The 27,739-nt window shown below is 42.8% G+C and overlaps 3 protein-coding genes across 3 annotated transcripts; 1 reads left to right on the top strand and 2 right to left on the bottom strand.

Annotated features, from left to right (window-relative positions):
- Positions 1-4,235: 4,235 nt before the first annotated feature.
- Positions 4,236-5,556, bottom strand: neurl2 (neuralized E3 ubiquitin protein ligase 2). The gene is made up of 2 exons (XM_029135126.3): positions 4,590-5,556; positions 4,236-4,422 (listed from the first exon to the last, which is right to left on the bottom strand). The coding sequence occupies exons 1-2, from the start codon at positions 5,353-5,355 to the stop codon at positions 4,307-4,309; spliced, it is 882 nt and encodes a 293-aa protein (XP_028990959.1). The 5' UTR covers positions 5,356-5,556; the 3' UTR covers positions 4,236-4,306.
- A 1,039-nt stretch (positions 5,557-6,595) lies between these two features.
- On the top strand, positions 6,596-17,380 carry tex2l (testis expressed 2, like). Its single transcript, XM_029135219.3, has 12 exons — positions 6,596-6,884; positions 9,827-11,196; positions 12,481-12,681; positions 12,853-13,183; positions 13,979-14,247; positions 14,361-14,510; positions 14,606-14,705; positions 15,016-15,148; positions 15,706-15,843; positions 16,106-16,315; positions 16,769-16,889; positions 16,980-17,380. Exons 2-12 carry the CDS (start codon positions 9,865-9,867, stop codon positions 17,073-17,075), a joined length of 3,081 nt encoding a protein of 1,026 aa, XP_028991052.1. The 5' UTR covers positions 6,596-6,884; positions 9,827-9,864; the 3' UTR covers positions 17,076-17,380.
- A 5,412-nt stretch (positions 17,381-22,792) lies between these two features.
- On the bottom strand, positions 22,793-25,704 carry LOC114846474 (NADPH oxidase organizer 1-like). The gene is made up of 8 exons (XM_029135450.3): positions 25,501-25,704; positions 25,338-25,418; positions 25,149-25,221; positions 24,835-25,018; positions 24,546-24,754; positions 24,357-24,467; positions 24,150-24,267; positions 22,793-24,067 (listed from the first exon to the last, which is right to left on the bottom strand). The coding sequence occupies exons 1-8, from the start codon at positions 25,573-25,575 to the stop codon at positions 23,398-23,400; spliced, it is 1,521 nt and encodes a 506-aa protein (XP_028991283.1). The 5' UTR covers positions 25,576-25,704; the 3' UTR covers positions 22,793-23,397.
- Between the last annotated feature and the right edge of the window lie 2,035 nt (positions 25,705-27,739).

Genomic DNA, 27,739 nt, shown 5'->3' with positions numbered 1-27,739 from the left:
CGGCCTACGCGCTTCCGCCGCCTGTGTGTTGTGTGAAAGCCAGTTGCAGAGCCACAACTGCAGGGCAGAGCTCTGCGGCGAGCTGGGTAAGTATAGGGGACGCCAGCACCGTACATTATCACATGGGTGTGGCTACGAGCAGCTCGAAAAATGTTTTCAAATGAGGACTAAAGAGGCGCGTCAAGTGCCAGGCGTGCCTGCACAGGAGACTGGGCCATTGCATGACAAGGGGAAATGTGGAGGTAGGAACAAAAGCTGCTGGCGAGAGCAGGTGCTTCTGCAAAGCGTGACCCGAGGCCTCCTGAACGATGAAACGCGGGAGGCAGCGTGTTCATTATCTTAGCAGAAGCCTCACTGGTGTGTGACCAATCACATGGCTCCAGTGGTTTGGTCCTATTGACAGGGTTTTATGTTCAAAACGGAGGAGGCGATAAACGACGCTGAGCCCAACACACAACAAAGGTAGTTGTTAGTTCGAGATGAGATGAGATGTTCCTGTTGTTCGTTAGTCGAAAACCCCCCAAAAACCCTACAAAATGCAAGCTTTTAATTGTAGGCAATCAATGAAATGTTGATTTTCAAACCGCAATAGGAAGATTAAATTAATCAGTAAAAGAAGTGTTGTGGTGTTGTGTATTTCCTGATGAGGGGAGTGACTAGCATACAGTATATACAGTACAGTATGGTACAGAGATGCTGTCAGACACACTGTACTGCTGTATAAAGCCTTTTGTGTAAACTTTAAACTTCTATCTATTTTTGTTTTTACACTGACGTACATTTTTTCAAATTCAAACCCCATCTGGAGCTGAGGATGTCGATAGCTTTCTGTCTGCTGACTGACTTATTGAGCCTGCTGCTCAATGGCTGGATCTCTGAGTGTGATCTATGGCCATATATGTGTGGGCTCCAGGGACCTGCTGAGCTGGGGACTGCAGCTCTAAACCACCAGATGTCAGCTGAAAAAGACGGATGGTAAAGATTTGCTTTATGTCCACACAATGACACACACTGTAACTTCGCCCAGAAGCTGAACAACTCTTGATCGCACTGACCTGAAACTTTTGCACATGTGACAATCAAATATTCATTCAAATGCTGTAATGAAAATAAAAGACCTTCATATTTTCATAATACTATGGCAATAAATAAATTGAACAAAAATGAATTAGCAATGAAATGTTTTTCAGGAAAGCTTTGCAAAATGTTGGAAGATGGTTTTCATTCAATAAACTGTGCTAAATTACTTAAGACTGTGTTACTGAAAGCAAGAATAGGCTGGAATTATGTTTATATTATAACAATGTTTAATGTCCATGCTGGCTCTGTAACAAAATCTGATAGAACGATGAAAAAGAAAAGGCCTTTTTACTGTAGTGTTGGACTATAAAATCAAAATCTTTGAGAACATGTACATGACTGCACCATAAGAAAACCATTATCTGTGTGTGTCTGTAGGTAGAGTTTCTCATAACCCCCAATAACCTAAATCTCATGCATTTTATTTCAAAACATCTTAAAACGTCTGGAAAACTGAAGGTCCTTAAATGCAACAGAGCAGTGATACTGTTCTTCAATAACCTTTTTTCTGAATGCCCTTTCTTTTTTATAAAGCTGGGATGTTTGGAATCACATTAACCTCATGTCTCAGGGCAGACAGGTTAATGCAGGATCTGTATGAATCCAGAGAGTACAGTACACACGACGCTTATTATACTGTAATTCATCTAAATAAGACAAAAAATAAAAAATCATTGCGTTTTTTTGTTTTGAGGACAGATGTCAGCTTAACATCCAACTCATGGATGGTGTAAGTGTCATAGACTGATGGGCTAAAATAACAGACATCACCCCCATTATGTGATGCAGCAGTCACATCCTCTCCCCCTTTTATTTGCTTTAAGCTTATTTGTCTTCGTCAGAGCAGAACAAGACCACAACTTCTGCCAAGGTCAGAGGTTTGATAGAGGGACCACCTATGTTAATGTAGACACCACAGAAGAGTGCTGCAAGGATCAAAATAATCACCAAAAGGAAAAAGTACGACGTTAGAAGAATAAACCTGTGAATGTTTCCCTGCCAGATGAGGAAGCTCACTCGACCACAACAGCCTCAAAATGCAAGGTCAGGCATCTGTGCCACACTCAGGGCTACATTCAGTGGAACACTGCACCCTGGACAGTGTTCAGACCTGATTCTGGATCTGTCGCGCCAGATCATCCGAGCTGTTGCTGCTGCGAGTTGAACGACAGCTACGCATGTTATGGTGACCGCTCATAATTGCACACTACAAGAAGTAATGTTTGGAAAGAAAATATGCACCGAGCTTAACTCGTGTGTGATGGAGACCGATAACATAAAGCAAACTTAAGTGGAGGAAGCGTGCATGACGTTCAATTAAAAACAGAGTCACTCACAAGGTGAAAAGTCACGTAATGAAGTGAATTTGAGAACGTGTGTGCGCATACATGTACTTCCTAGGTAATTACAGGCTTCAGTCTCTCACCAGGCAGCCAGGCTACTCCTCAAAACCTCAGCGGTTGTGCCAAACCATGGAGCTCAGAGAATATGCCTACATCTGGGGCCACAGGGAGAGTGAGTCCCTGTGGGCCACTGAAGCAGGCAGCATCCTTGATTAATGCGAGACAACCACACAATACGGTTTGGCCTCACGTTAAGCAGGTTTCTACATGTGCAGCAGTCAAACCATGGACGTGGTGCAACAGCACAGACAGTGTAACTTTCTGTGTACATGACCTGGCAAAGCTACACGTTTAGAAAGCCAGAGGAATTAAAGGGATGATGTCGCCACCTAGAGGCCAAACAGGTGAACACAGCATTCAGACTTCACTACAGCCAAAGGGGCAACTAGAAGTGACTTCGTAGTAGTTTCGGACTTTGGCTAAAAATCAAAATACTATAAAAATGGATGTCAATATATAATAGGCACTTATGAGAATTTACAATAAAAGTGATGATACTTTAAATTGCTTTTGATACAAGTAATAAATAATATTGTGACTAGTACTGTTTACTTTATGTATTTACTGTTAACTGTTGGACATTTCCTAAGGAAAAATCAAGACGTAAACATACATCCTGCCAATCTGTGCAATCATGTTAATTTATAATTATAAAAGATTTCATATCTGTCCAAACATGCAAAGAAAATATGTCTGTGTTGCACTTACATTTAGTGCACAATGTGAAATAATTATATACTATATACTAGGCTTTCCACCTAAATATTGTTAATACATATTCCAGCCCTGCCAAATTTAATAACAAAGCAAAGTAGGTACATTTTCTACTCATGCATAATTATATTGTTTAGACCTCTACCACCTTTCAAACTCTCCCCCAGAGAGTCCACTGCTGTACATTCCAATTATTTTAAATTCTTGTTGAAAATAGTTCCAATTAATTGTTTACAGTCCTGTTTGCAGATTGTGTCAATTTACCCAAAGCACTGTTTCTGTCTCTATTTTTATCTTTCCTACAAAGTGCAGCATGTTTTTCCTGTTTTTGGAAAAACATGCTGCACCTCTTTTTCACCTCTTTGGTGACTTTTCATTTTAGATTTTTTTTCTGTTTTGTACAGTGTTTTGAGTTCAAGGTCTGGTCTTCCTCTAGTCATCTTACCTGTCGTGATGTTGTTGTTGTTAATCTGTATTTCATTGTTTTCCACCTACACTTAGTCCTATAGGACTTAATGCAGCATCCCTACATACAGAACATTACACACACCTTGTTCAGTGGCGATTTGATACGATAGGTATTTCCCAAAAGAACAAGCAGAGCAGGAATAAGAAGTTAGCTTGAATCTGCTGCTGTTTTCCAGAGTAACACAGGGTGTCAGTGTCTAACAGCTTGTGTCTGACCTCCTGAATAAATCAGCTCCACAACTTTTCTTAAATGTAAATCAAACCATCTAAAGGTATAATTTGATTTACCATTGGTCAGAATTGTTAATCTTTTTATTGTAAACCCAAATAAAATTGAGGATGTAATCGTGAAGAATAATCATAACTGAATCACTGCATTAATGAGAATAATATCTCACAACCATTTAGGCTGAGGATCCATGATAACGATCATTAGAATGAATACACTATGTGTTCAGTCTTTTTGTTTGTTGTTAGAGGATTCCTAGATGACGACCAATGGCAAAACCACTTTCAAGTCAGTTTTATGTAATCGGATAAACAATCGGATAAACAAAACACAAATCTTAATAGTGAGAATAATCATTTTATAGGCAAAAGCTAGTAAAGAGTTCTGTTAATTTTATTGCAAGCTTCATCTTTCATTCATACTTGCAATAGTGCTTGAGAGCCTCAGGTAGCTCCAACCAGTCAATGGCCATGCGGTGGACGATGTGTTTTTGGATGACTTTCCTACACAGTGTCTGCAAGGACGAGACTGAGGTGACAGAAAAGGACACAAAAGGGGAGAGACGGTGACGATGTAATGAAAGCATGGATCAGGTTTAGGCACGCGACTCAATAATGTGTGCAATGACCATGTCTATACCACAACAATATGTTTCTTCTTATATGACAACAAAGTTGTGTTATGGTGACACTCACATCCATACTCCACCTGGACAATTCGAACACACTTGGTGGCAGCAAAGACGTCCACCACTGCGTAGATGGGCTGTGTGGTGGGGATCCCCTTTGCAGAAGCCCCCATGTCTTCCCCATTGATGACAATGTGCATGTCACCGCAGCCCCTCGCTCTGGGAACGTACAGGACTCCGATCCTGCTCCGCCGGGCTGTGGGGGGCAGCGCGTTGGTCTTGTACAGGTCATCCAGTATGTGACTGTAGCGTCCGGGTCGGCTTCGTCCAACGAGCTTGTCTCTGGGGATGCGGACGTTCTCAATGAACAGGTGAGAGTCTGTGAAGAACGTCTTTGGTTTCATGTTGCCTCCTCTTTCTCCGTTGCCTTCACCTCCGTCTTCGCCTCCCCCGCGGCCGAGCCGCCGGCCCCCGGCCGGACCCTCGTCCTCTTGGACCCCAGGATCTTCTAAGACTTTGTTGTGGTTGCGTGTGATGGCAAAAATCCAGCTTTCTCCCAAATCTGTGAGGTCTGGGATGGAGTATTCAGGCACCGCCTCTAGCGTCCGGGGGTCCCTGGCAGTGAGGCCCATGCGGAGGTGACCGCACCAGCCCAGCTCTTTATCCTCGATCTCAATGAGAAAAATCTCCCCCGGTTTCAGAGGGTGTTTGCTGAAACACACCCCGTTAGCGAAGCTCTCTACCCGAGTGGCCTGCGTCCCTGAGTGGTCCAGTCTGACATTGGTGCCGTGTATGTGGTGAAATTCCATGAACTGGTCCGAAAAGGCCTCCATTTGAAGGAAACGGCAATCTAGTGCAGGGATCAGAGGTGACTACTGCCAGCAAAACAAGCAAGAGGAAAAGAAATAGAAAGACACTTACACGACCTTTCAACCCAAGGGGACCTGCAGCGGTGTTTGAATGGCCGACCGACATGTGGTCAGTGCTGGGACACAACAACTTAAGCAGGCTCACGACAGAGGGCTCTGCCTATCTGCTGGCTACTCTGGGAAGCTGGTAGAGGGCTATTTTTGAACAGCTTCATGTGTCAGCAGATGGTAAGTTATGTGCCTGTGTGTGTGTGTGTGTGTGTGTGTGTGTGTGTGTGTGTGTGTGTGTGTGTGTGTGTGTGTGTGTGTGTGTGTGTGTGTGTGCTCACAGACGTGTACAGAGCGTCGGCTGGTTGTCGGGACCACCGAAGCCCCTGGGCTCTGGCACCAATGCACTGAAGCAATGGCTGCATAATTATCATAATACAGACGCGTGTGCAGGCAGATACAGTAGGTTGAACGGCAGGCCTTTCAGAGGTGCCCCCTAAATATAGACCATGAAATACTGTCTAGATCTTATTCTTATGCAAAGCAGGGATTAAAGTAAAATATTAAGACATAGAGGTCTGTTGAGATTTATTATGATAATGGAATTGTGGAATATGAAGATGAATATTTTCAAATGGAAACAGTTGAAGACATTTTTGTATTTGTGACTGTTCCTGTCCATTTAACAGCACCATTAGATATTCACTCTCCAGGATCATAGTCAACGTGCACAGACCCTGTATATTTGCAGAAAATTGGACAAATTGCTTCACATTGTGACTTTAAGCTTCAACTATTTAGAAAGTGCGGATTTATTGGGATTAAGAACATATGTTGCTGAGAAGTGACGCTGTCAGTGATGCGCCCGCGCAGCCGGGCTCCTCTGGCAGCGTGAACACCTCCTCCGCTTGGGGGTGGATGAGGATTATTGTCTCGGCCCGCCCACCACTCTGCCCCGTTCTTCAGAGTCACTGGACGCTTCTGACGCGCTTCAGGTCAAGACGGGACAGAAGCAAGAGTAACGGAGCAAACCCAGTCCCGTTCCCTTTGCGTTGATTTGACTGATTTCACCTGATTACGAGTGCAGGAATGTGGCTCGGTGTCAGTTTTAGAAACTCACCCCTGGGTCTAAACCGACCTGTCACCTTGTTTTGCACAATTAGGGAGTATTTACAGTCCACTCGTCCGTCCGTCCGTCCGTGCGCGCGCGCGCACGTGCGCGTCTCGCGGGGCTGCAGGACTCTTAATCTGGATTATCATGCAGCGCGGCCATGCTTTTCATAATCAGCGTGGTGAGCTGTGATTCTCGGCAGCGCATGACACATCTGGACGCGGGCGGTGGGTTATTAGGAGGTGTGTGTGCGCGCGCAAGTCAGCGCGAGCGAGCGAGAGAGAGAGAGAGAGAGAGCGCGCGAGAGAGGGATGCACAAATGGAGAGTGAACTTGCAGAAGACAACAGTGACCGGCGGCGTTAGTGACATTTTAATGCACAGAATAAATTGAGGGTAAGTTATCACTACGCGTTTGTGCTATGCTACATGCTACATGCTACACGTTACAGGTTTGCGTCTGCACAACGAGTCTGTGAAGGAGCGTTAGTTGTCGCGGAGAAAACGAGCTGATTGCGTTGCGCAACATTCTCACACTCTCTTAACTTAAGGCAAATATGAAGTCGTCCAGAGAAGAGCTGACGCTTGACCTGGATTTTACACTACAATAGCCACTGCACAAATTGGTGTCTGCATAGTGTGTATGTTTCTTTGGATTTTGTGTATTGTGATAGATTTGAGTATATTGTGGGATATTTAACAACTATCACGGAGTTTTGGTGGAGCAATTCAAGCAGTTGGTTTCTTTATTCTGTACATTATTTTGAAATTGACAAATCTTTTTGTCTACATTAACAACAGAAGATGTAACACTGCTTCATAACCTGTACCATTATTGTTGTAGTTGCTAATTAAATCACTTATAATCTCATAATGCGGTGGACGTTTCTTCATCAGTGTAGTATTTATTATAGTGAACCACAATATTTCATGTAACTATAGCTTCAAAAGAGGGTTTGAATAAGAGGCTGCTTTGATTTACAACATGCATGTCAATTAAACTAAACGTCCTTCCAGTGAATTTTAAACCTTATTACTGTGAAAAGTTCACTGTTAAAACTCACATTTGTTCATTTGTTTTACCAATCATTGCTTTGGAGCTTGAATCAATTTGTTTCCCATGACTGATTTTTTAACAGGCAACAATTAGATAATTGAAAAATAATTTATATAAGTTTTTATTTTCTAATCTAATTATTTATATTTATATATAGAGAGAGTATAGTTTACAACAAATGTCATTTCAGGGCACTTTCCAAAGCAAGGTTTAAGACCATACAGGACACTAAAACCCGACATATCCCACGACCAAAAGGACTTGGACATAATTGAAAACTATCAGCACTGGGTCACAGAGATGAGCTGGCTTTGAAACACAGCCCACCAAATGTTGGTTCAGCCTCTAATCCAACTGTATGATTTGTCAGATTTCACAGCAAAGCCCTGCATTAAAGTTAATCTGAGGTTGTTGTGCGTGTTTGATCAGAGAAAAACAAACACACAAACTCCTACAGACTCACAAACATGAGTCAACACTGGCATTTTCACACACCGACGTAAAGGCTTGATCTCACAGAGTGTAGTAGGCAGAGCTATAGTGATGGCTGTAACTTTGATCACAAATCTCATTTAGCGATTTACAGTAGCATCACATGCAATTTAGACTAGCATATACTGACACTGCAAATGGAAGGGAATATTTATTACTAAAAAAACATGAAATCAGATCATTCGTGCATAGGACAGCACAGTGGCTGCTATAATGAATTTAGTATTTAACTTGGATTAGATAATGTACAGTGTTAGCATTATGTCTAAGGCCATTCTCACTATGTTCATAGTTCATTCATTCAAGCACAATATATCATAAATACTGTAACTGAAGGTGGGAATCAGCTTCAACACATAAGACACCATGTAGCCCTCAGAGTGGGGGAAAATTTTGAAATTTGGAGCATTATCTAGTTTTATTCATTCGATTATTATCTATGATCTTATAACGTAGATACATTAAAATAGAGTCATTAACAGGATACAGAAGAAATTTCTTTTGGGCTTCATGCGTTCAGATTGTTGGTGACAGACACACCTGATGTGTGTGTAACAGCTTCAGACAGTGATGTAGGCAGCACACTTGCTTCCCACATGGCAAAGTGAGAGTGATTTGTCTTCATTTACCATTTGCATTGGTATCTACCTGATGAATTACTGTATATTGTGTAAGTGCTACAACTGTTAGTGAAGTAGTAGTTTAATCTGCCAGTAAGTACATGTGGGTTTGTTTTCAGGCACCTTACAGCTTCTGGTTCCTCTTTGCACCCTATGAAACTCTATTAGGAAGGTCTGATGCCAGGCTGCATGTGTGTCTGTGAGGTTTATGTCCACCGTCCATTTTGGGTGAGAGCAGATTAGTCGGAATCCACCAGCTGCTGTGAATTGGTTGAAATTGCGCCACACATTATTGCAATACAGTTACGTAAATATGAGCAGTCAGAGGTAGGGTTTAACTCGCATGAAGAGAGGAGCACTTGACCTAGAGAGATGGGGAATAAAAGGGTCTTCACTGGGTCTTTGCACTACTTCCCAGTCTGTGTTCAGTGATATAGACCTGTGTTGTTTGTACGAATACTGGTGATAACATGTATCACATCAGTTCTGGACTGGGTTGTTTCATCTCATTCTGTTGGTTAGTGTTAAGCGTGTAAGGTGTAAGAACACAATGGTGGTTATTAGATACAAACACAGAAAAAATACAAACCGCATCTCAGGGTTACATAAGTAATTGTTCGCTGCAAGTTGGCTCCCTAGGGGATAAGGGAGAAACAGGTTCTTTCCTTAGTAAAGTAATTTGCTGAATAGTGTTGGTCAGATATTATTCTAACGCAGCCAATAAATGAAGTGTAAAATACATCCCTTCATACTGTACAAACTGAAGTAATTCTACGTAAGCGTCTGATCAGATCCCAGAAGATGAGAAGATCCAAGCCTGAGCTGTCCTAGTTTGTGCAACATTTGGGGGGAAATTCTGTGTTATCTATTTTTGCCTGCCTCTAAAACTCCTTCAGTATGTGGAGCGACAGCTACGGTAGAGATGCTTACTTGGCTCTGATTCAGGCTCACTAGCCTTCAGATTAATGTAGATTTCCACAACTCTAAGCTACATGACGTCCACACTTTAATGCATGGTTGGCACTGGTTAAGCAGTTTTGGTGAGAAGGGGACATAAGCACAGCAATAAAACACGCTCCTACTTTCTCTCCAGCTGTGGCAGATTTTATTTGTTCTGACTCCAGGCCTAATACTGTAGCTGACCATGTTCTTTATTTATTCTTTTTCAGTCACTCCTTGGAGCCTTGGCTGTGGGATGTAATGAAAAATGGCAGATAGTGGAATAAATGGGGACAGTAGAAGTGAGGCTACCTCCCACGGAACCAAGAGGCATCTCCCTCGGGGGATTGTGATTCAGCTGACTGGGACAGAAGGCGAGTGGGACAGCCTGGATGACAGCGAGCTCGTCTTCTCCCTTGACCACGATGAGGACTACCCCCATATATCGCTCTCCAAGGAGCGGCATCTCTCTGTTGAGGATGACAGAGGAATGCCGTCACAAAGCTTCCACGTTCCTCTGTCCCCGTCGTCCCCTGACTCTCTGGGGAACTGCCACACCACCTGTCCTAGTTTCCTGTCGCCGGGCCCCTCCTCACCTACACACAGACCGCTTGCAAGCCTGGTCAAGTCTCTCTCCACTGAGCTGGAGCCGAAAGAGAGCTCGAGTCTTAGAGCCAAACCCTTTCTCAATCTTGTGAAGTCCATCTCTACCGAGCTGTCTCGCTCAGAGCCTGAGGTGTCTCAGTCAAAATCGGACTCCCGGCTAAATCTCCACCTTTGGAAGCAGCTGACCCAACCAAAACAGCGTAGCAACGGGGACTCTCGCACCGCGCCCCCCTCTCCCAGCTCACTCTCACCTAGTGGAGATAATCTGAAAGGGGGTTTCTTCAAAATGGAGCTCGAGGACACCAAGAGGAAGCTCTCCGAGGCCGTGCACGAACCTCTGAGCAGCATGTTCAGCAAGATCATGAGAGAAGAGGGCGGAGGCGGCTCCAAACACCTGTTTAAGACTCAGGGGGCTCAGCAGGGTTGCTCAAAGGTTCTGGGGCGGGAAGGCAGCACGGACACGGTTCTTTCAGAGTCTCCTGTGAGGAGCGCCAGGAAAGCAGATGCTGACATTTTGCCTGTGTTTGACTGGCCCTCTGTTAAACACCTTGGAAGAACTCATCGTATCCACTGCCCTGTGCATCCCAGCAGGCAGCATCACAAGGACGAGGAGCTGGAAATATGTACAGATGGCGATATGATGCATGTGTTAGCCGTTAAGTCTCAGAGGCAGCTGAAACGACCACCTGTTGGTCCTCAGGACTCTTCAACACCGGGAGTCCAGGCTGTTTCTCAGCCTCCTCAACCTTTGCCACAGAAATGTCTGTTTTGTGTGGCGGTGCTGTCTTATGGATACTTCATCCTACCTCTCAGTTCATATTTCTCTGGCCTGGCTCTAGGGTTAGCAGTGGGTTTCTTGCTAGGACTGCTGCTCATCAGGATGGGTTCCTACAAGCCGGGCTGTGCAGCTCCCGCCTGCAGACCAACACACACACTGTTGGGAGAGGTGATTCTGACAGGCAGCACTCTCAGCACAGAACCTGCTACTCTTAAGGTAAAAGAAATCAGAAAACAAATCATATTGGTCAATTGGACAAATAAGCTGATTCTAACCATAAAATATAATATCCAAGTTAAAAGGATATTTTTTCTAAAATTAGTAAAATAATCAACAACAAACAGATATAATCTATATATATATATATATATATATATATATATATATATGACTAAAATTCTATATCTAAATGCTCTTTACTAAATTACTAATTTGTTGTAATGCCGATTAGAGTAAAACAGAACAGCGTTAAGCATCAGTGACATGCAACTGCACAAAGTGTAAAAACTCCTCCGCTGGGCTAATTATTGCTCTTCTAGTTGAACGAGACACAGGGCAAGAGGAGCCAGTCAGTTCCAGAGGCAATTAGTGGGAGGTGCTGATGCTTAAATCCATTGTGTGCTCGTTAGCAGTTTGGTGTCAGTCTTGATGTAAACCTTTTTTCCTACAGCTAAAATTCAACTGCAGCTTAAACAAACTAACAAATGACAAACTAAAGCTATCAGGTTAATTACAATCAGGGAGAACACATCACATCACAGACAGCAAGTTGATGAATCACTGTTATTTCTAATAAAATATAATACACTTTAGTACCAGTTTTATTAGAACTTGTATCAACAAAAACAAATCTCTCACAGGGTACAGATGGTTCTGGGTGTACGTGTGTGAGGCAAAAGTTTGATTTGTTGCTAGTGTTACACTTGTTTTTTGCTCCTGAAAGCAAATGCCTCTTCTATTATCTATCTTTCTGAAGTGTATATGTTACAAAAAATCTGACAAATGTTAAGGTTCGTGTATATATTAAAACAGAACCCATAATAAAAAGTGGTTATTATAATAACTGGCACCTGCAGGACGTGGAGGGTCTGTCACCAGGAACTAAGACCGAGAGAAATATTGTATCGCTGTCTCTTGAGTCTTGTTATGATACTTATTGTAGGAAAGCAGTATGGGTTATGTCCTCAAACAAAACAAAAGACACTCTAGATTACAAGGTCACTAAAAATCCTCCTCTGGGACCCAACACTCACAGACAGAGTGTAGGAACAGCTACATGTACAGACCCTGACAGCATCCGTGTTACTGTATATGCTCATTAAGTTTAAACAGAAAAGGACTTCTCTCCAATTTCAGTATCATTCCAAACACCTTAACCTGAACTCCATAACTCAGAAATTACATACCAAGTGTTGATGTAATGTCAAGCCTTGATCTCACTCACTGAGTGTGTATAGTATAGACTGACACACTTACTGCACCTGTACTGTATGATTTCAGGGCTGGATGAATGAGATCCACGCTTACAATCCAGAGACCTACCATCCCTTCCTGACTCACTCAGTGTTTGCCACCTTGGAGGGCTCCCGTCTCCGCCTGGACTCCCCCCGCACTAACATCAGCCGCAGGGCCAGGCACGACGAGAGGGTCCACGAGGCCGCCTTCGTTAGGTCCCGCTGCTTTCAGCTGACAAACAGCAAAGTACGGCAAACAAGGGATTGTGCGTGTTATGAGAAAGACCTCTGGACGTTCAGTGCACTGTCCAGCTTTTAGTTCTGTATGAAATCAAATCAATTGGCTGACACCCCCTGTACGAAGAAACACAACTAATTACTAACCCCATATTTGAATAACACAGCTTGTTCTCTAAAGGTTTTCCTGCTGCCGGCAGTGTTAGCTCGGAAACGGATGTGGAACCCAAAGTATCCCATCTGCATCCAACTAGCAGGGGATGCAAGCCTCCCCGGGGATGGGGGGAAAAGGGCTCCGGAGAGCTGGGGAGATGAGCTGCGGGCCGAACCCACCAGCCCAAAACAAAGGTCCCCCAAAAACGCTGACGACCCCCCCACCGTTCTTTACCTGTTTGGCCGAACGGGGAGAGAGAAAGAAGAGTGGTTCCGTCATTTCCTGATGGCGTCCGTGGATCCAGAGAGGGAAAAGCAAAGGGACACGCAGAAGCCTGGGAAATCTGTCTGCAGATCAGGTACATGGAATAGTAATAGTATAGTAGAAGACATCTATACAAGTGCAGTACAGTAAGTATATGATGTGTGCACTATGAATTACATGCTCCAGTTCTTTGCATTTCACAGTCGGTTCTTCAAGGCTTATTTGTCATGAAGATCTTAAGGTTGCTCGGTGACCGGAAAAGGCATCGGAAAGAATTTATTAGCAAAAGACCAGTTTTGTTTTTATTGTGATTCTGAAATAATATTGTTGAGTCAGAAGTGTGCAGGTGCTGATTATTTTCTAATACTGATTTAATGTGTGGACTGTTTTGTTTTTTATTTTCTAATGAATTCTCCCCCACACTGAGAAGGGATTTTCATACTGTAGCAAAGGGCTTTTTGGATTCATATGAGCATACAGTAACAACAAGCAGCATTAATGAACAGAGCAATATTGAGACAATTGGGACAAAACAGACAAATCCTCTTTGACTAGAACTAGAGTTTGGGGAGTAAGTACTACAATCTAGAGTTTGGGGACCAGCTGATAGGGATGTGACACACAAGCAAAGGTATAATGAACAGACAAGGACTGAAATACACATGGACATGGTCCAAACAGTGCCTCTGCTGGTTGGAGGACCAAACCGTAACAGGGTAAACAGGGTAAACAGAGTAAACGTCCAAAAAATACCCTCTTTACAGTAACTTACTGTAACGGTACTGTTACGGACAGAACGTCAGCTCCAGCAGCTCTGTTCACAGTCATTGTAGACTATATGCTTTCCTTGGAAATGTGTATTGTCACCAAATCTTATATCTTGCATAAGGTACTGACCATAAGGAGGAAACAAAAAGCATTTCATCCAGTAGTGATCCAGGCGGTCAAGCTTTGAGCCAAATGAGCAGCGGGGAGGAGAATGTGCCCTCCCCACCTCCAACCAATGCCTGTCATGGCTCCAGCAGCATCAGGGGCCTTTCGCTCTCGGACTACCCCAGCTATATGATGCGTTTCCTGACCGCAGAGGACATGACTCCCATCTCTAGCCCCGGAGCCAGCAGCGCAGAGACGAGCCCCACCATCAAAGGAAGTGTACAGGTATGTCATACATGTGAACTTCACCCGAATATATCATGTCATCTAAATCTAAAAACCTTACTGGTGTTGTTTTTTTGTGTGTGCACAGCCCTGACTTGTGTTTTTTTCTACAGTGTACCTGTGATCTTGCTGATCATCCTGGGAAGAGCCAGATGGCGTGGTTCAATGCTGTGATTGGTCGAATCTTCTGGGACTTCCTGCGGGAGAAGCACTGGGCCGACGTAGTCTCCCACAAAATTCAGAAGAAGCTTAGCAAAATCCGAGTATGGGCCTATTTACTGGAAATTATTGTGGCATTTAAAAGGCTAGATGCTCCACTTGAGAACTCCAGCCATGTTATATTCTTCTATTCATACAGCTGCCTTACTTTATGAATGAGCTCACTCTGACGGAGCTGGACATGGGCTGCTCCATGCCGTACATCACCTCTACCTCCAGACCAGAGGTGAACCACCGAGGTAAATATGTGAACACACACACACACACACACACACACACACACACACACACACACACACACACACACACACACACACACACACACACACACACACAAAGGCAAACAGAAGTTGACCTATTGCTCATGTTATTGTAGCACAGTATCATAATCTGGAGCACAGGAGCCGCTGCCCTTCAACAGTGTGTACTTCATATGAGGCAGACAACAAACCCAATGACAAGGGCAATAGAGGGCGTTACACAACCACCTACTGTATCAACAAATGGTCTTGTGTGGTTTCCCCTGCCTCTGTGTGCTGCCCCCTTCAGGACTGTGGCTGGAGATGCAGCTGGTTTACACAGGTGCCCTGCAGATGACCCTGCAGACCAAATTCAATCTGTCCAAGCTTGGAAAGGAAGACAGCCAGGATGCAGATTGTACAACCGAACCCGGCAGCGCACGGTTAGCACCGCACACACATGCACCACTTCACTTATCGGCGCATTTTGTAGATTTGATTTAATGCGCTAAATATTTTACCAACCTTACAGTATCACTTTTATGGAAAGTACAAACCCAATTTTCTCATGTTTAAGTAGTGCACTTAATCACCAATACCAAGCAAAGAGGGCAAGCAAAGTATATTTATTCATGAAGCAAGAAATAGAGCAGTAAACCTTTTGTAATATCTACAAATGCACATCTGCAGATCTCTCGTTCTACGCTCTAAACCCTCCGGCCTCTAATCTTCAGAGCAGAGCCTCACATTACATTGATTAGCGTGCATCTGCCTGCCATCGTTCCATGACGGCAGGGATTAAAATGCATCAAAAGCATTACACTCCAATAGAAAACCTTTATTTGTGTTTATATTTGTCTGCCCTTTCTACAGCAATTGTAATCTGGAAAGTTTTTTTTTTATTGAAGCGATAGAGGCACTAAACAGATTGATGCAATATGTTTATCTCTCTATCATCTATCTCCCTATTGCCACGGTAACTGTCTGTCTGTGTTTCCAGCTGCAGGCCCATCCTCAGTGTGTTGGGAGACAGCGATGAGGAGTCGTCCAGCGCCGGTTCATCTGATGAGGAAGAGCCGCTGCTCTCTGAGCTTCATGGACAGGTTTGGGAGAAAGGCTCTACATCAACGACTGAGGGGTAAATTATTTATAATGCAACTAAACTGTGAATTGCGTACGCGTTAGCTGGGAACTAGTGCCAAAACATATTCAGCATGTACCCTTCTGTCTATTGGATGTTCATTTGCTAAAGCAGAAAATAAACTGTGATCACACTCCAGCTGGCTGTAGCTTCCATTCACATCTCACACTCTCAACTCCCTACAATTTTTCGAGTTAATTTCTCCTCCTCCTCTCCTCTTCTCGCCTCCTCTTCAATCTCCTCTAATCGCATCTTACAGGACGGGCGGCGGTAAGACTGGAAGGAAGATTTTAAGATTTATGGACAAAATCGCTAAGTCCAAGTACTTCCAAAGGGCAACGGAGAGCGAGTTCATTAAGAAGAAGTTCGAGGAGATGTCCAACATGCCTCTGCTGCTCTCTGTAGAGGTCCAGGAGCTGTCAGGGACTCTGGTCGTCAACGTTCCACCGCCCCCTACTGATAGGATATGGTATGAACAAAGAGCTACAAGTGCTGATGCACTTACGTCAAAGTATGAGAAGCATATTAATGTTAATGAGTATATTGTAAATAATCTGTTCCAAACAGGCCCAAGTATTTAATGTGCCTTTACTGATCCTTGTTATTTTCATATATTCTCATAATAATGGTTAAAAAACCAATGGGAAAGGATTACAGCTGTGCGACGGTTGTGGTGACAGGAAACATTAACATTTTTAATTTCTATCTTGTTGTTTGGTTTTAATGTATTGAACAGTTGTTAAAAAAATTAACATCAGATGAAAAAGACTCTGACCACTAATAAAATGTAAGCGATATACTAAATGAATATTTGGGTGCTAACTGTAACTAAAACAAGGTCAAGCTAAAGTTACTAATTCTTAGGGGTACAGATTATTTTTAAATCTTACAGACGGATGTTAAATCTCCCCTGCACATGTAGGTACAGCTTCTGCGCGCCCCCCAAGCTTGACCTGCATGTCCGTCCCAAACTGGGGGAGAGGGAGGTGACTTTCTGCCATGTGACAGAGTGGATTGAGAAGAAACTTCAGGATGAGTTCCAGGTAAAAACCCTGAACCTGAACCTGAACCTGAAGGGTTCCTTCCTGCCCTTAAAACCCTGTGACAGCTCACGTGTACCTTTTCTTTAATAGAAAGTCTTTGTGCTGCCAAACATGGATGACATCTACGTACCCCTGATGCATTCGGGGGCAGACAGCCCTCAGGCCTCCCAGTTCCAACAGTCCTAAAGCTCTTCCACAAAGACCGCAGTGAGGAGCCCGCCAGAGATCGCTACAGAGTAGTGCCTTATGGTTGATGGTCGGAGGAGAGCTGGGACTTAAGCTTGGAGACTAAAGAGTCCGAGGTTGCTTTCAAAGCAAAAGACTTTCCAAATTTTTAGATGTGAATTCATTGTATTTGCTATTTATTGCTTTATGTATTAGCTGCTTGAATGTTTACTACTCTGTTACTTGATGATAAAGCATATTGTTAAATTATCATCAATCATTGATACTTTTAAATAAAAGCTGGAACAACAAATATATTACTCAAATACAGTATTTGCTCCTGATCACTAGGCACACTGGCATCACATGACTCAGTTAAAATCTGCATCATAAGCTGTGGTTAACACAGACACAACAACTGGTGAGATCAATTCAATGAGTAACATAAATAAAAGCATGTCAGGTTAGTGACACATAAAGACAAAAGTGCAGTTATTCGGCCTCTTCCATTGTTTGGCCTCAGTGTTGCTTTAATGCTGCATGTGTGGCTGCTGCCTGTGAACTTTGCTCCCTCAAGTGGTGGACTTTGATAAAAACGCTGTTACTGACTGAGTATTTTCTAAAACAAATAATGAAGAAAAGGTACACAGGTCTTTTGTTAGTCCTACAAAAGCACTTATTGCTCCGTACAAAACAAGAATTTATGTCACATTAGGTGAAACAAACTTAACTTTAGTGATTCTGAATAAAATGATTGATTACAGTGAGTCCACTCATGACCAGTAGAGAGCGGCACGTGTCCACTACAAAGTTACCCAGGTCTCAGTGTAAGTGGTGGCAGTCAATTTACAGTAGCAGTAACAAACAATAGTGATGTTCCACTAAACTATAGGTATACACTGGACTAGACAGTGACATCCATTAAGATCCTGTTGCATTGAAAGAAATGCACATTTCCCTGCTCTCAAACAAAAGAAGTTCAGTTTCAGCCAAATGTTTTCTACAGTTCCTGTATGTTTAAATCAAATGCTTAAGATGCAGATGGGCCTTTATTCAATCTTGTTTAAAAATGAGTTAGAAATGAGCTGCTTCGGACCACAGCACCCATTCAACTACAGTACTGGGGTCAGGGCTGTGTTACCTCCTCCTTCATTCAGACAGGCCTCTTCAGAAAGAGTTCATAGAGATGCCATTGATGCAACACTAAGACAAGCAGGAGTATTATTGATTGATATTAATCTCTGTAGTTTCCATGTTCGAGCTCCCACGGCCCAAAGGCATGCGGTCGGGTTGATTGGCTACTTTCCATTGCCTGTGGGTGTGAATGTGTGCGTGGTTGTTTGTCTCTGTGTGGCCCTGCAGCAGTCTGGTGACCTGCTCAGGGTGCCTCCCGCCCTCAGCCTGCTGGTTTAGGCTCCAGCACCCCTTACGACCCCCCACGGGAGTCAGCGGTAGAAAAAGGATGGATGGTCAGAGACACTGGTAGTAACAAGCTGCTGTTAGTTCTTATTATCTGCCGAATATGCTGAACATGAGCCATGATTTTTTTTTCTAATAAGTCAATGATACAGTAAGTGGTGCCGTATTTTGTATCACCTTGAAAATAGGTTGAGAACTTGCACAATGCAAGATTATACATTTAATTTCACAATTGCACATTTTTGTTGTAACTCCTTCCGTCTTATTTTCAGGGAATGATTCACATGAGAGCCAAGTGCATAGTTTTGTTAAAGATGAAAAAATGCTGTTGTGACCCAATTTTATCCAAACTAATGATGACTAGGAGGTTATTATGAGCATATCATTGTATTTTTTTCTTTCCTCCTCTACTACTCAGATTTCCAAGGTATTTGTTTTCATAGCTATAATTACACTTCCTAGCTAAGTTAAAAGCAGCCATTCTCTTCCTGATAGAAAATGAACACAATTTCCTTATACTTGAAATGTGAGTTGAAGAGAGCGCAGTTATTCATCACTGTTACATAAAACCTCTTTACTAGACTACACACATGGACTTTTCCGCTTCTGTTTATTGTCATCATTACTTTAAATGTCAGGGATTATAAATAAACACATCCCAATAGTTCCCTAAATACAAACTCTGTAATTACATGTATATAAATCTATAACATGCAGGATTACATATGCTTGTATTACAGACAAAGACCTGGCTGTGTCAAACGCACTGGAGCTTCTTACTGGTAGTGACCTGGCAATAAAACCAATGGGTCACTTCCTGGAGGTGCTCAGTTGCCGTAAGAAAAAAAAAGCAGGTTTTGTTTTCTGTTTATTCTCTGAAGAGCAAATCTTTTTCCCATCAGCACCTTTCGGGTTAATTATTCATGGTCATTTCCTTGTTTTCGTCACAGTAATAAATCCTTTCCCTGCGATAATGGATGCCTCACCTTAATGTAAATATGTTACTTTGATACGAAAGTGACCAGGCTTACAGTATTCCCTTCATAAGGAATACATAATGATGTGCATCAGTTTTATCTTTTTTTAAAGTACAACCCGCGAATGAAAAAAAGAAAGAAAAAAAAAAGAATAAAAAACAATAACATTTTGATGAGTATTGTTATATGAGTATTACCTTCAGGAGACATTCTTATCACAGTAGCATTGATTAATACAAGATAATTTTTTATAATACACAGCAAGTCAGTAAAGTGTAGTAATTATTCTAATATACAACTAGGGAGGAGAGAACAAAAGCAGCACCAGAGTGACAGGTGCCATTAAGATAAGAAATGTGTTTAATGAACCATCACCCTGTGTGTTTTCCAGCACTAGTTGCAAGCTGATGCCAGTGTAAAAACCAACCCTGTATCAGTGATGATCGCGTCCCAAACATCCTGCTTTTTGTCACCTCAGAAAAGCGCAGTACGCAAGAAAGATCTGATGCAGACACAATAGAAACAACATGGTGGTTATACTGTATTTGTCGCTCTGTTGTTGAAGTTTAGTAGGTTCAGAAATCCAATTCTAGTGATGATCTATGTTTGAAACCTCTGAAATACACACTTTGAGTCAGGGCCATTGTAGAACAGACTGAACAGATACAGTAGAAGGTAAGTCAAAGGTCAAAGGTTACTTGGATTGGTTTTGAATTACTGCAGAAAGTACGACCTGTGACAATCAAATATGTACAGTAAAATGCACATTTTATTACAGTAACATCATTTATACAAATAAACGCTGATTTTATAAATACTGTGACCAAAAAAAATGCTTCTTGCTTGTTACAGTATTTTATTTAGTGGCCTAATTCATTTATTAAAAGCCCTTTACTTTGCAGCAGTGTGGACAGCACATTATATAACATAACACACACAAAACCTGTATGCACGCACACACCTTTATTTAAGAGGAATTAGTATTTTTTTTTTAAATATAATGTTTTTGACACTAAGGCGTTACTGTATTTTATTGTAAGTGGACCTGAATCCCACATGAAGTTATTGTGCATCTTCAGTATTTGTGAGAGTTTCCTTTTGTTGTAACACTGTAACACCTTATGCAACCTTATGCAAACAGCATCAAGGAAACTTGATGCTGTAGAGACAGGACTGAGTCAGTGCAAAGAAATCTTTGATCTTATGGAACATCTGATGGGAAGCGTGACTCATTTTCCTTTCAGGCAACAGATGGCTGATGTAGGTGAAAGAAATAGGTTACAGAAGACACTTGAGTGCAATAGTTACACACAACAATCATAGAATGATAACAAACAGGACACAGTTGATGTTTTTTCCAACTGTACTATACTTATTCAGCCATACTCACAGCATAGGATTTGATTAGTAGAGTCACAGCCTTTGAAAACTGTGACACACACATTTTCATTGTAGAACAGACAACATACAGCATGTACAGCACTTCGGCCAAACAAAAGGTAAGTTTCATCCCATTGACACAAGGTCAAAGTTTATTTGTATGAGCTTCTAGCTTGTTATTTTTGTTAGTTTTAGTTTTGTTAGTCTTTCTCAAAGGTATGTGGACAGTACATTATGTAACATACCCGACACACACATCAAAAAAGACACAATCATAATTATAATGGTTTTGATACTTAGGCGTTACTGTATTTTATTGTAAGTGAACGTTGCACTGTTCCCATATGAAGTTATTGTAAATGTTCTGTATCTGTTAATATTATTTAATGACCTTATGTAAACAGCATCAAGGAAACACTTCCATCTGATTGAGTCAGTGCAAGGGACTTTTTGAGCTTATGTAACATTCAATGGGTACATTAACCCAGCTGACTGGGGATGACAGGCAATTGTCTTGTCGGAACAGATAATTGAATGCTCAGTTTCTCTTTCTGATCGGTTCCTCATTCTTATGAACATTTCTGCAGTGTGTAAAGCATGGCGACAGATACCGCGATAAGTAGCTTACGCAACGTCCACAACGTACAAAAAACAAAAAGTGTACAATCCATTTAGAATAAAATAATCATAGAATGACGACACATGTTTTATTAGCCCTATTTATAGCATCCAAGAAAAAGATATAAAAAAATTGTGTGTGCAATTTCTTTAAGAAACCAAAAACAGAATCGCTGATCTGGGAAGATCTCCCTTTCATGTCTGTATTTAGCTTTAATTAAAGACTCTGATTTTGTTCAGAAATGGGTTATCAGAGGGGTTTTAGTTGGTATTAGTTCTCCTGGTTTTGTTTGTGGATTAAACTGTTTAGTACTTGAGATACAGTCACCACGTGTTATTAGTTTACCTGCAAAAGCAGTGGTTCTCAGTTCTTTTCCTTCGTGTTCAGAGTCATCTCCTGCCTCATACATTTCTTAGTTTAATGCATATTTACTCGTTAGTTATTGTCTTGCCGTGTTTGTACTCTACGGTCATTAAATACAGTCATTTCTATGTTCATCTATTTGTGGGTCATTGTGTTTTTTCCTCTCATTCATCTTGGCTGCAGCTCATGAGTTCCCCGTCGCTCTAAGTGATGCAGCCAGTGTGTTCACTGTGTGCGTGAGAAACAGCGCTTCAGGAAAGTTAGCGTTTTGCTTGAGGAGCAGCTTTTTCAAAAGGCTTTGCTGCGTTTGCTTTGTGTCATTGTCATGTTGGAAGATGAACCTGTTTTCCACTGACGAGCTCCTGGCAGCAGCAAGTGTCTTGTTTCCACGCTTTAGGTCATATTAGGTTTAAGTCATGGTTAAGATCCTTCTTCTAAATTCTACCAGACAGTGTTTGACCTGGTTCCCGCAGACAATGATTCATTGATCCTCCACTTTCAGCTTCACTTTCAGCTTCACGACATTTCATTTCCCATTTATGTCTTGTACATTTCTATTGATGCTACATATACATATATATATATTTTAAATACGTTCTGCTGAATCAGTAAGATTTGCTGCTTCACATCTATTACAGTGATGTGAACTTGTAAAATGGTACAATAATGTCGGCAGACGGCATTTCTGTGTGCAATGAGGCCTTTAAACAACTCCAGAAACTAAAAAGCAAATCATTTTGTCACTGAACAGCATTTCTAGGATTCTTTCCTGAACTACATTATCAAAATGTTGATTTATAGCCTTTCTTACACATCCATGTTGCTCAGTTGTTCTAAGTTAGGCTCATTTGACTTGTTTTTGTGGGATATATGAATCTTTAATTGTGGCTGTGCAGCTGTTTTAACTTATGCTTGCAAACGTATTGCAACTTCTCCTTCGCTTGAATTCACAGTCCTCAAACAGTCATGAATACTTCATATTATTTTAGTGCACTTGGTTTTAATGACCTTTTTATGTTAAACCGGCACATTGCATACAGTAGTTGACATAAACATAATAATTGAGCACATATGTGAAAAGAGAAGCAGAAGTACAGTAGAGATCAATTCAAGACACAGTAAAAAGTTAAAGTAGCTTAAACCAGAACTATCAACGTACTAAAAATCTGTGCTGCTGCGAATCACAAGGCAATAAAGATATATAACAATAAACCTGTAGTGATGATGATGATTTCTACAAACCCGAAACTATGACATCATAGAATGAGAGCTACTGATAATCGTCCCCAAACCCACTTTAATTTCAACTTAAGTGACCGTAAAAAAACAAAACTTTATAAAGTTATAAACTGTCTTGCACAATAAATGCTCCTTCAGGTGCTTCACTAAAGCTACATTATTCATTTCAAATATGCCATGCGCAATGTGATCACATCACACATCTGCAGACATCATTTTGAAGAAATCAGAACACATTATACTTTTGGTAAATGAAAAACCCTTCAATGGTTTTAGACAAAAAAAAAACACATACTGTATTTTAGGATCTGTATTATAAAGTGCTTTTGGAAATGCTTATAATTCCCTAGCGCGTTTGAATGAGCTCTGCTTGGTTCTGAACCCTGCTCTTGGTGGCCAAGGCCGCCTTGCGGGTCATGGAAGTGCAGCGGGTCAGGATCTCCTGGGTCTTGGGTCTGGGGGGAACCCTGGGAGCAGCGGGGGCCGCCTCAGTGACCTTGAGGCTCCCGGAGCGCCTTGAGCTCCTGTCCGAGCCTCGGTCTGAGAAGCCGGAGGCGAAGCTGCCGCAGCCGCTGTCGGCGTTGCGTCGCGTGTCCGCGGCGCCGCTCTGCGCCTGCACTTCGTCCCTTAGACTGGAAGACGACCCGCTGCTCGAGGAGAAGTCGGAGAGGCTGGACTCGGCGCTGGTGTTGCTCATGCTGCGCGCTCGGCCCCCGGAGCCGCCGGCGCTTCCCGCCGCCTGCGTCTGCAGCCAGGTCTCAGACAGGACGTTCAGAGACTGGGCCCTGAGGAGACGCTCGGGCACCGGGGTGCCGCTTCTGGACCGAGCCTCTGAGCCGCTCTCTGACTCGGCGGCCTTGCTGACGCTGAGGGGCCGAGGGCTCTCGAGCTCGCGGCCGGTCCCCAGGTTCAGGCTGGAGCCGTGCAGCTTACTCTGCATGCTGAAGAAGCCCATTCGCGGGTTGTGGTACTGCTGCAGGTACATGGATGGGATGTAACCGGCCTTTCCGTTGAATCTGCAGAGAGAGTTGGAGGACAGTTAGTTTGCATATCACATTTATAGAGACGGACGGTGAAGAGGTGAGTCCACCGACGCACCTGACCAACCACCAGCCGTCGTCAGACTTTCTCAGCACCTCCACCACAGAGCCGATAGGCACGGACACTTCATCACTCTTCTTGGTGGAGTAACTCCTCACAGCACAGTACAGGTTACCTGTAGAACACGGGAACGTTAGCACTCTTTGAATGTCGGAACCCCCCAGTTTCACAATAATGTCCACAATCCACCACTGATTAGCTCACCTCGTACTGGGTATTCTTCATCATCATCATCATCCTCGCCGTCCAACGTCTCCAGGTAGGGCGCGGGAAACCAAGCGAGGCGCCTGCTCTCGTTCTCCACCAGCCACCAGCCTGTGGGGATGGAACCAAAGCTGTGAAGACTGCGAAGATGCTGCACGGATCCGCTCGTTCAGACTGACGGGAACTGACCTGAAGGGTCTTTGATCAGGACGTCCACCTTCTCGTCCACGTTCACCTTGAACGGCTGATTCTTCGTGTCCTTCGTTTCGTACGCGGCCACGCAGCGGTACGTCGTGGTGACGAACGGGTGGGTGATGCTGGCCCCGTGCTGGTGGGTGACCCCCCACCCTCCCCCGCTCGACCCATCGGGCTGATTTTCCGACAGCAGGATCATGAAGCTGTGAAGCCATGGAACAATCAGCTGTCGACCCTCTCGTCACGCGGCTCTAGTAGAGTCTCCTTAAACAGCCCACAGTACCTGTTTTTGGTGAAGTCCTGATCCAGATCGTGGGCTTTCGGGGTGAAGAACTGTGTGGCCTCCGAACTTTGAGTCACCGTTTGTTCACACTTGAGCAGCTTATTGCAGTAGTTTTCCAGGAGCTTCATGCGGTTGACAGATCGCTGGGATCCCTTCTGCTTGAGGCTGCTCCTCCTCGCCTTTCCTGAAAAATTGTTTTAATTTGCAAAACATTGAGGAGCCATGTCTCGAATGTAAATTAATGTGCCATGTTTTGAAAGTGTTTTCATTTACAAATGATAAAAAAATGCTATAAGAAGTTCCACTAATCTTACCATTAAATTTGGGAATAACTCTGTCGCTTTTTCGAAACGGATTAAGGAGAGGAAACCTCTTCTTCAGCTGTCTCTGTTGGACAAATTATAAAAAACAGTCATAAATGTCATCCTGTACTGTACATGACACCCAATAAAAACCAGAATACAAGTCCATGGATTTTTCATTCATACAATATTTGAACTTACATGAAATTTCTTGAACTCCTTGAAGGACCTGTAGATAATAACCTCACTGGCATCGCTCCATAACACTGACATCATGAAAGTCTGAATGAGAAAATATAAAATACACGAATAAACACGTGTGGTTCCAGTATATTTAAACTGACTCACACTGAGTTTGACTCGCCTTCAGCTTCGGCGCGTCCCTGCGGACGGCTCCGATGACGCGGGCACTGATCACGAAGCGCTGCTCCGCGGCCATGGCGTGTTCCCTCTGAGGACAGTCTCCGGTCTCCGGTCTCGGGACGAACTCGACTTTTCCCCCGGTGGCCTTCAGCCTGCTGTGAACCTGCCTCCTCTGCTCGGACAGGTCGATCGGTGCATCTATATATACATATCGGAGCCACACCTAGCGGGCAGGAGTCACAGCATCAACGGCGCGTGGAGGCGGGTGGAGCTGGATGTTGGCTCACACGCGAGCATCGCAACAAAGTCAACAAAATGCCTGTCACGTAGTGGACTGATGAAAAATGCGAGTAATGGATGAAAAATGCCGTTTATTCAGACCCTGACGGTTATGGTTTATGACGCTTAAATATCATAGCAACTAAAATATTGTTTATCATCACGTAATAATTCATTTTTAACATCTGTATTGATTATATTTCCTACCTTTTAAATGTATTATGGGTCAAAATGTGCAAGATTTATTTTATTATTCCTAATAAATGCGGAAAATTAGGACTAATTTACCTCTTGATGCTAAAATGGGTTTATGTCTAACTATGTGCTTTTTACTGGTAATTTTCTACTGGTTTAGGTTCTCCAGTAGGTGTCGCTATTAATCACTTTGTTACCGTAAATATGAGAATAATAAATCTTGTGACGCTCTGGAAAATGAAGAAAACAGCTTTGTCCATAAGCAACAAAGCCAAAAGCATCTGCCTTTGTTACCCTTTCTTGCATGTCGCTATACAATTACAGTGTTGGGCATTCTTTGAAATTATCCCTTTGCAAGATATAAATCAAAGGATTAGAACTTCAGGCAAAACCGACTGGTTTTTACTGCACCAGACGCCTTCCTGCCTTTCCCATTCTCTTCCTGGCATCTTCGGCATCTGCAATAAAAACTTTCAGCACGTGCAGTCTTGACAGATGTCGACTGGCAGCAACAGCCCTTATCAGAAGCCAGTGTGTAGGGCTCTGTGCACGAGTGCGTGTGTCTGTTAAGAGCAGGTGCCTCTTCAAAGTGAGGGCTGCACGAGCGGGCCACAGTGACTCGCGGTGATTCCACCACTCATCTGATGCGCATTGTCTGAAGTGATGCCAACTCGTCATAACACACAGAGGACACACAAACATACGGAGCATTATGGTGTTAAAGGTCGGGACTCGCCAGGTTTGTGTATGACCAGAGAAGATGTCAACACCTGAGTGTAAATCTCCTCAGGTTTTTCCCCACTGAGGACCATGACTCTAAAATTTTCAGACATCTGTTGAGGACGGAGCGCAGATAAACACGTGAATTGTGCCGCGGCAGCACAAAAACATTCAAACTCTCACATACAGTGGTCACAACGTCTTCAGGCACACAGACAACTGGAGAAAGATTCTTTCCTGTCAGTTCACCAACTGCACAACAATGAACAATAGATGCTGTGCAACTCACGCCAATTCTCATGAAGAGTCATAGGAAATAACACAATAGTGATTATGAAACTACAAATACAAGACATGGTTACATTGTTTATTGTAAACGGAAATACCTAAATAATGTGAGAAGAGCATCTACGAGGTTAGAGATAATAATATATGTGTGAATATCTGTGAAGGATCAGTATTTAGTTTTGTGAAGAAACGTTTTAAAAGATAAAAATCTTTTAAAATCTTTTATGTGCAGGTTGAACTGGGATTTTTTTTTTTTGTTTGACAAACCAGGATTTTCCACATCACAGAACATTGATTTGCTCTATTTAGACTGACTTCACAATCACCTCCTTGTTTAGTTTACTGGAAACTGACTGACTGGGAAATGGTCCAGGTAAATAATATAGCTTTCATTTTCTCTTGTCTGTAGTCCATTCATGCTCTCATCCTGCTACATGGTTTACATGCCAGGTTTTGGCATGGTTTAATTAGAACATTTTAACTAAATGATGATTTAATAGCATCCAGGCGTTTTCAGCGTTTGTAATGACTAACTACATAACTGATAATTATTGAAAGCTGTCACACAATAGCATACTCTTAATCACAGCCGACCACAAACACCAGGTGAGGACGTGACATGAGGCACACCTCAGTGGCTGGACTGCTGGTGAAACATTGGGCAATCCCTCAGAATGATGCAAAATGCAGGAATGATGCCCAGGAAGAGTTTACATTTATTATTGCTAGTTTGTTTTAATTGCATAAACTATTTAGTC

This window comes from Betta splendens, chromosome 19, assembly GCF_900634795.4.
Source record: "Betta splendens chromosome 19, fBetSpl5.4, whole genome shotgun sequence".
In the NCBI taxonomy this organism is placed as follows: domain Eukaryota; kingdom Metazoa; phylum Chordata; class Actinopteri; order Anabantiformes; family Osphronemidae; genus Betta; species Betta splendens.
The sequence above is the reverse complement of the archived record's forward strand: the minus strand, read 5'-3'. Positions and strand labels throughout refer to the sequence as shown.

Excerpts from the sequence above, each read along its gene's own strand:
- neurl2 (XM_029135126.3), bottom strand. The coding sequence starts at position 5,355 with ATGGAGGCCTTTTCGGACCAGTTCATGGAATTTCACCACATACACGGC. Across the intron at positions 4,423-4,589 it reads TGTCCAGGTGGAGTATGGAT|TCTCGTCCTTGCAGACACTG; the intron begins GTGAGTGTCACC and ends CTGTCACCTCAG.
- tex2l (XM_029135219.3), top strand. The coding sequence starts at position 9,865 with ATGGCAGATAGTGGAATAAATGGGGACAGTAGAAGTGAGGCTACCTCC. Across the intron at positions 14,248-14,360 it reads CCATCAAAGGAAGTGTACAG|TGTACCTGTGATCTTGCTGA; the intron begins GTATGTCATACA and ends TTTTTTCTACAG. Across the intron at positions 15,844-16,105 it reads TCTACATCAACGACTGAGGG|GACGGGCGGCGGTAAGACTG; the intron begins GTAAATTATTTA and ends CGCATCTTACAG.
- LOC114846474 (XM_029135450.3), bottom strand. The coding sequence starts at position 25,575 with ATGGCCGCGGAGCAGCGCTTCGTGATCAGTGCCCGCGTCATCGGAGCC. Across the intron at positions 25,019-25,148 it reads AGTTATTCCCAAATTTAATG|GAAAGGCGAGGAGGAGCAGC; the intron begins GTAAGATTAGTG and ends ACAATTTTTCAG. Across the intron at positions 24,468-24,545 it reads CCTGATCAAAGACCCTTCAG|GCTGGTGGCTGGTGGAGAAC; the intron begins GTCAGTTCCCGT and ends CCATCCCCACAG.